This window comes from Vitis riparia, unplaced genomic scaffold, assembly GCF_004353265.1.
Source record: "Vitis riparia cultivar Riparia Gloire de Montpellier isolate 1030 unplaced genomic scaffold, EGFV_Vit.rip_1.0 scaffold804_pilon_pilon, whole genome shotgun sequence".
NCBI classification, from domain to species: domain Eukaryota; kingdom Viridiplantae; phylum Streptophyta; class Magnoliopsida; order Vitales; family Vitaceae; genus Vitis; species Vitis riparia.
The window spans coordinates 86,040-94,696 of NW_023269792.1; the positions used below are offsets into that span (position 1 = coordinate 86,040).

Genomic DNA, 8,657 nt, shown 5'->3' on the forward strand with positions numbered 1-8,657 from the left:
AATGAATTTTTAGAATTTTTTACTCATTTTAGAGCCCTTCAAATTTATGATCTTAGACCAACCTAGAACAAATTATTTCATCTAATTGGAAAAACAAAAACTATGTTCATACGGAGAAACAAACCTTTAGAACACATTATTGTTCCAAAACCTCTTATTACTCCTCAAGAACAAGATTTTATACAAATATCATCATTTATATATCCAAATTATATATATATCATCATTCATTTTATATCATTTAATACAATTGAATTAAATAGATTATAATTTTAATATTAAATATGTTTTAAAATTAAATATATTATAATAAAATATTACAATATTATTGTTGAATAATATTTAATAATAATGTATACTTATAAAATTCATATTTTTTATTTACGCATATGATATTATTATCAAATATGATAAATTATATCATATACATATTTCTTTTTCTTTTATAAAAACAACTTTAAAATGTTTATTATTGCTTATTATATCATTTTTATAGTTTTTCTCTATATTTTCATGAGTTTTTCTATATATTTTCATGAGTTTTGATCAATTTTGGTTATACTGATATTTTATATCAAAATATTCACTCATATATCCGTGATATATCCATATCAAAGTACCGGTATATCAATTATTATCGGTATTTTCATCTATATATATATAATTTTTATTAAAATAACTTCAATATATGTATTATTTTTTGAGTTTTTCCTAATATTTTTATGAATTTTTTATTAATTTTCATCTACTTATATTTTATATCAAAATATCCACCGATATTTATAATATATTTATAAAATTTAAGTACTAACGTATCCATGATTACCATATTTTTATTAAGAAGTGGCACCGCAGCATAATTTACTAAAAACATGGCCAAGAATCAGACAGGAACCCTACCATGGCCAAAATAACTTAAATATTTTTCAAATTTGAAACAAATCCACGGTCGTAGTTTTACCATCTCTTCACCTTTTTCTTCTTCTTTGTTATATTTTGATGGCATATATACAAATCGACATGCATGATTATAAGAGATTGGAGATGAGTATGGCAAGCAAGGAGACGGCATAGAGGGCCCAAATGATGCACTTGAGGCTCAGCGGAAACGGAGACGTGATGGCGAGGAAGAAAGCTGTGACCGCAAATAAGACACCAACATGTTCCAGCACTCTTGCTGACATGGAGAACCTGGAACCAAGGAATTTGGCAACAAATATGCAGGAGAAAGAAACACAGATTGCAAAGCACAGCAGCAAATACAGGGTTGAAGGGAGTCGATGAGACTGAGACTGAGCTTGGTGAGCTATATCTAGTGCTGACCCAAAGCAAAATGCTATAACTAGCTTGGACCAGTTGAGATTGGGTTGAGCAAATGGTGACTTCTTTCCGTAATTGAAGGAAAGGGGTCATGGTTGGAATCAACCTCAAGTGCCCTTTCGATGTCTGTTGCTGCCGGAGGTGGTGGCCGCGGCGGCAGCTGCAGTGACATTGATCGTGGCAGGAACTGGGATATTGCTGAGATGATGGCAGAGAAGAGCTCTGAGAATCTCGGAGCTGCCATCTGTTACAAGTAATTCTTTGTATTCTACCTTTTTTATACTTTAGTTTTCTTGTTGACTCAGAGCTTCATGTCGGTGAAACTAGCCCACTTGGTCTTCGATAGCACCTTCCTTGACATTGTGGGCCGCTTCCCGCATCTTAAGCTCCTTTCAAAGCTCCCATTGGAGATTTTCTCCTTTTAGGTTTCAATCAATTCCGGGAAAATGCCAAGCCACGCACACGGATGCAAACATCCACCGTATTGATCATTCTTATCAACCGCTAAACATCTATTATATATTTAACTCGTATGTGTGATTTGATTAACATCAAGTGTATTTGATAGTTTACGCCAAAGACCCAAAATCATATTTTTATTTTTTTATATGCTAATATTTATTGACATTTTTATGTGATTTTCACTAATTCTTGAACCTTTGTCTAGTTCTGTGAATTGTTGTGTACAAGTCGGCGACCTCGCCGCCACCCCCAAGGGCTTTTTTAACTTTTACGGCTATTTTAAAAAATAATTCCTAAAAAATGATACTTTTCAAAATAATTCCAAATCTATGACACTTTTTGCCGCTTTGAAAGGTGTTTCTTAAAGAGACACCTTTTATATTTTTTTATATCAACTATAAATGTTAAAAAAAATTTGAATTTACACTAAAGGTGTCTCTTGAAGAGACACCTTTCATAATTTCATGAAATTGAATTTATGTTAAAGGTGTCTCTTCAAAAGACACTTTTCCATAATTTTTTTATTAGTCATACACGTTAAAAAAAAATTGAATTTATACTAAAGAAATATCATTTCCACAATACCATAAAATCAAATTAATACTAAAGGTGTTTTTAGAAGAAACATCATTAATAATTTTCATATCATTCACAGAGTGAAAAAAATTGAATTTACATTGAAAGAGTTTATACAATTCCACAAAATTGAATTTATACTAAATGTGTCTTTTGAAGAAACACTTTCCATAATTTTTATATTAGTTACCTATCAAAAAAATTAAATTTATACTAAAAGTGTCTCTTGAAGGAAAACATTTCAATATAAATTTAATTTTATGAATTGTCGAATGTGTCTTTTGAAAATACACTTTTAGTATAAATTCAATTATTTCAATGGATCATTAATACAATTTAATTTTGTGAAATTATAGAAAGTATGTCTTAAGAAGACATCTTTAGTATAAATTTAATTTTTTTATTATGAAACTGATACTGAAAAATGTCTATTTAAAAAACATTTTAATATAAATTTGATTTTGTAGAATTATAAAAGGTGTCTCTTGAAAAGACACTTTTAATGTAAATTCAAATTTTTTTAACATGTGTTATTGATATAAAAATTGTGAAAGATGTCTGTTGAAAAGACACCTTCAATGTAAATTTAATTTTATGAAATTATGAAAGGTATCTCTTGAAGAGATACCTTTACTGTAAATTCAATTTTTTTTTAATATTTATGATTGATATGAAAAATATAGAAGGTGTATCTTCAAGAAACACCTTTTAAAGTGGCAAAAAGTATCGTAGATTTAGAATTATTTTTCAAAGTAACATATTTTAAGAATTATTTTGTAAAGTACCATTTTTTAAGAATTATTTTTTAAAATGACCGTAAAAATTAAAAAAGCCCCCACCCCCAATATATATTATTGTTTTAGGCATGAATCCACGTAGGGACGACCTTTACTTTTCTTGCTTCTAGAGACCTGTTGCACCCTCCAGGCCACACTAAACAACACTAAGCGGAACCCAAATATATTATTGGTTTCTAGGGTCATTTTTCTAGGATAGTTTGTTTGGGGTATCTGAATCTCCCCTGGTCGGTTACTGATTTTTTCTCGGTCAACTGGGGGCCAGATGTATTTGAGAACTGGCATCTACTACCTAGTACCTACCGCCTACCATTATGGAAAGTGGTTAAATTAAATGGATATATATTAAGTCAGAATTAGAAAATGATCCTTTTGAAAGCAAAAACTCATCATTGTTTTAGTTCTATTCTCATATATTCAAAAATTTTATTTCACCTATTTCACCACAGGTAAAATTAACCTGTCTCACGATCGTCTAAACCCAATTCACGTTCCCTATTCCCTATTGATAGGTGAACAATCCAACACTTTTAATAAAAACAATGAATGGTTGGTATTTAAGATAGCTAACACTTTGAGATGAATGGATGAAGTTGTGGTTTGTTTTTTAAAATTTTTATTAAAAGTAATTTACTTTTAAATTTCAGATAATTTATTTTTTTATTTTTTATTGAATGTATTACTTATTTCTTAAGTTTTTAAAATTAAAATTATTCATTTTTTTAATTTTTTAATATTTAATAAAAATAAAATATTAAAAAATAAACAACTTAATATTTAATACTATTAAGTACTATTTAACTTCAAATTTTATTTAAAATTATGTCAAAAACACATACACGACCTAACACATAGAATAGGTCATTTGCATATAGTTTAGGTTTAATATTGTTTAAAAAATGGTGAGAGCCTATAAGATACATCTTAAACAAATAGGGATTTTTATGGTTTATCTTAAATTTAACTATTTATTATCACACCTAAATGGCAAATCAATATCCATAGCAATCCCATTCAGCCGGCCATGCTGAATCAAACAACTACATTTGGCACCATTCCAAACCCACATCCCATCTTTGCCTGGCCGGACTCCCCTCAGCCGTCCGATCCCACTACCTTCAAATCCCACCCCTTCATTTCACTGTCACAAGAACAATTATGTAATTTCAGTCCCCACCTCTTCTATCAATAAATAACTGCCACGCCCCTTTTCCCTCCCAAGCCCTTCAGGGAGAGTCATCGGCGGTTACAGAATTTGCGTTCTTCCTAATTTTCCCCTAGGCGCTAACCTAGCCAGAGCCAACATGCGTGAGATTCTTCACATTCAGGGAGGGCAATGTGGGAACCAAATTGGATCAAAGTTCTGGGAAGTTGTATGTGATGAACATGGCATTGATCCCACCGGCCGGTACACCGGAAATTCTGATTTGCAGCTGGAGAGAGTCAATGTGTACTATAATGAGGCCGGTGGAGGCCGGTTTGTGCCGCGGGCGGTGCTCATGGACCTTGAGCCGGGCACCATGGACAGCATCCGGACTGGTCCCTTTGGCCAAATTTTCCGGCCGGATAACTTTGTTTTTGGGCAGTCTGGTGCCGGAAACAATTGGGCGAAGGGACACTACACGGAAGGCGCAGAGCTTATTGATTCGGTCCTTGATGTTGTGAGGAAGGAGGTTGAGAATTGTGACTGTTTGCAAGGTTGGTGTTCTGAATTTTGAAGCACTGTTCTATACTTTGTGTTACACATGGTTTCTAAATCTTTATTTCATTTTATTTACTTTATTTTCGAAACATTTGACAAAAGCAGATTGGTGTTCAGTCACGCATACCTGTAGAAGGTAGAACTTACATCTAAATCTTGGGATTGAGAACATTGATCCAATGATTCTAGTTGTCAGGCCAGTAGATTAAAGATTTAAGGTACTTGGGAGTTTAATATTGTAATATCCTCATTGGGAAAGGATAAGGGAAGAAGTTTTTTTGTACTGTGTAGATTCGTTTTAAAGCCGACCCACTCCATTTGATCCAGAGTACATAATATCTATATGAAAGGAAACAGAGTGGTGTAAATATAATCATTTTCATTTATAATGTTGTTACTGTAGTCTGATCTATTAAGCTAAGGACCCGAGAAGGAAGAGGTCTGATAGTCTTAATTTTGAACCAAACTTTCAAGCATGAAACTAATTGTAGCTCTCCAGATTATCGGCTTCAATATTTTTTCTGAGAATTTAGTCATAGCAGAGAAAAGTTCAGTTGAATTTAGACCATATATACACTCATTTCCAATTAAATTTCTTTCACGCCCTTGGGCATTGTGGTTTATGTAGGATTTCAAGTATGTCATTCTCTTGGAGGTGGAACGGGGTCTGGAATGGGAACTCTGCTCATTTCAAAGATCCGAGAAGAGTACCCAGATAGAATGATGCTTACATTTTCAGTCTTCCCGTCTCCAAAGGTATCCGACACAGTTGTAGAGCCTTACAATGCAACGCTTTCTGTTCATCAGCTGGTGGAGAATGCCGATGAGTGTATGGTGCTTGACAATGAAGCACTCTATGATATCTGCTTCAGAACTCTCAAGCTCGCCACCCCAAGTTGTAAGTATATAAACACATACAGAATCGCTTAGAAATGGGTCAGTTTGAGATTGAAAAATGGACGAATCATTCATGTTTATAACTATGGAGTTTCATCATATATATCCAGTTGGGGACTTGAATCATCTGATCTCTGCAACAATGAGTGGAGTAACTTGCTGCTTGAGGTTTCCGGGCCAGCTGAACTCAGACCTTCGAAAGCTAGCCGTGAACTTAATCCCATTCCCTCGACTTCACTTCTTCATGGTGGGGTTTGCTCCTTTGACCTCCCGCGGATCGCAGCAGTACCGGGCACTGACTGTCCCTGAGCTGACGCAACAAATGTGGGATGCCAAGAACATGATGTGCGCGGCTGATCCACGGCACGGCCGTTACCTCACAGCATCGGCCATGTTTAGAGGCAAAATGAGCACGAAAGAAGTGGATGAACAGATAATAAATGTGCAGAACAAAAACTCTTCCTACTTCGTGGAGTGGATCCCAAACAATGTCAAGTCTAGTGTCTGTGACATCCCTCCAAAAGGGCTCTCAATGGCTTCGACTTTCATTGGGAATTCGACCTCTATACAGGAGATGTTCCGGAGAGTAAGCGAGCAGTTTACAGCCATGTTTAGGAGGAAGGCCTTCTTGCACTGGTATACCGGAGAAGGAATGGATGAGATGGAGTTTACTGAAGCGGAGAGTAACATGAATGACCTTGTTGCGGAGTACCAACAGTACCAGGATGCTACAGCTGATGATGAGGGTGATTATGAAGACGATGATGGGGGCACTGAGAGCTGAAGGTGTTCCGCCAGCTTGCTGCTCCGAATGTTCTATGCAGCAATAAATCATTAAGTTCGAATTTCTAAAATTAAGTGATTTGGTAGCTTTGTGGCAGCCTCTGCCTTGGCCTTTTGTTTTGGGCTTCTTTATATCTTATTATTATGATGAGCAGATTTGGATAATTTGGGTGATGAATTACCTGGATTCTTTAATCCAAGAACCTTAAATGCTATGAAATGCTTATTTATATTACTGGTAAGCTTAAATCTTAAGGTTATATTTAGTTCCAAAAAGTATTAATGAGAAAAAAAAATTGTTTTAAGAAAAATTATTTTCTTATGTTTAATTAAATTATGAAAAATATAAAAAAAATTAAATATAATTAAAATTTTATGTATTTTAAAATTATTTAATTTTTATATCAAATAGTTAAAATAAGTGAGATGAGTTTGAAATAATATATAAAAATAATTTATCAATTTTAAATCTATTTTTTATTTCCTTTCACTTTATATTTCTTTCTATTTTTCCTTTCTATTTTCTTTATCTTGCATTTTTTGCCAAATATTTGGAGAACCAAACATAGCCTAGGTTCTTGGATAATTTTCTTATCTATCTTCATTTTCACCTAATCCAAAAAAAAAAAGTAATTAATTTTAATTGAGAATAAATATAAATCTCACCTTTGGCCTCTAATCAATGTTGGTCTTGGGAGCCTCCAATATTAACTATCCTAGATAGTGATGAACTTGTGAGTTGTGACATTTTGCTTTTCTTAAATTCATGTGTGGGTTTGAGTTTAGGAACTAACAAATACCCTAGACACACAAACCCACTCCACATGCTAACTATTAATAACAAAATAGGGACAAGAAGGAATTCAAGTATTTCCACTAATAAAATGATATTGTTGTCTCCACTTTTTTTTGGAATATGTGCTTAAAATCCTTTGAATCATAATTAAGACATAAGATTTTTGGAAAAAAATGATAAATAAGTCAAGACATTTGATAAAATAAGTCTTTGAAACAACAAAAATAATTGAGTTGAATGAGGATACAATAGATACAATAACTAATAAGATGCCAAATGTATTCGGGCAATAAATAAATGTCATATTTATAATTAGTTGACCTGTTTGGATAAATTAAATAATGATAATATGTGCCACACATAGTAGTCTCCATTAATGTCCTCGTTTTAATCGGGATGAGCTTGACAATTTTTGGTTTTATTTATATAGCTCTACCGGCCCTCCAATTTTAACTTTTAAATTATAACCTCGAACTTTCCTATATGCTAATCGTAGAGTTGGTCAAGTACATGCTAAAAGTGCATTAAGCTTAGTTAGACTTCAAAAGCGTTTAAGAGTAATTCTAAAAAGTGTTTATAATTTTTCTAATACTTGAATGATACAAATTTTTAAGTATTAAAAATATTATAAACGCTTTCTAAAATCACTACCAAACAGACTCTTCTTGATCCATAATTTTGATTTCAATAGACATAATGTTTGAATGTAATGTAATATTTTTGCTTACATCTAAGAGGAGAAAAGTATGAGATAAGTTTAACACAATTAAAATACACTTAAAAGGCAACCCTCTCGGAGAATGAATAGAAAGATATTTAGTTCAACCATCGTTTTTATAAACCTATAAAAAGTTTATAAAGTCGAGATGTAAATGTGAGAAACTACCTCGTTAAGGTAATTACTACCATGCCTACGAAAAATAGATGCACAATTACACTTTTGTGTAATAATGAACATGTGAGCATGTCACATTTTTTTTTTTAACTTCATACTATGATTAGGAAGTAACAAATAGCTTATATATAATGTCTCCACATGGTACGACAATTAATTATAAGAAAATAAAAACATGACAACATTTTTAATTAATAAAATAATACCATCCTCGTTGCTTGTGTCATGGTTACATGACGGCCTCACCCTATAGAGGGCGAGACCATTTGAGTCATCACCTTAATAAACATCTTGATAAAGTTAGAAATAGACAATAAATACAACATATGAAGATCCATCTTAGCATGTGAAATGAACCCTTTTTCATTTACAATATTAGGTTTCCATCCTTTGTGAGAAAGAAAGCTTCAACCAATCATTCATCACAAA

At 32.7% G+C, this 8,657-nt stretch overlaps 1 protein-coding gene across 1 annotated transcript; it reads left to right on the forward strand.

Moving 5' to 3' along the window:
• Positions 1-4,353: 4,353 nt before the first annotated feature.
• LOC117910651 (tubulin beta chain-like) lies at positions 4,354-6,779 on the forward strand. The gene is made up of 3 exons (XM_034824760.1): positions 4,354-4,853; positions 5,486-5,755; positions 5,865-6,779. The coding sequence occupies exons 1-3, from the start codon at positions 4,460-4,462 to the stop codon at positions 6,536-6,538; spliced, it is 1,338 nt and encodes a 445-aa protein (XP_034680651.1). The 5' UTR covers positions 4,354-4,459; the 3' UTR covers positions 6,539-6,779.
• Positions 6,780-8,657: the final 1,878 nt, after the last annotated feature.

Excerpts from the sequence above, each read along its gene's own strand:
- LOC117910651 (XM_034824760.1), top strand. The coding sequence starts at position 4,460 with ATGCGTGAGATTCTTCACATTCAGGGAGGGCAATGTGGGAACCAAATT. Across the intron at positions 4,854-5,485 it reads GAATTGTGACTGTTTGCAAG|GATTTCAAGTATGTCATTCT; the intron begins GTTGGTGTTCTG and ends TGGTTTATGTAG. Across the intron at positions 5,756-5,864 it reads CAAGCTCGCCACCCCAAGTT|TTGGGGACTTGAATCATCTG; the intron begins GTAAGTATATAA and ends ATATATATCCAG.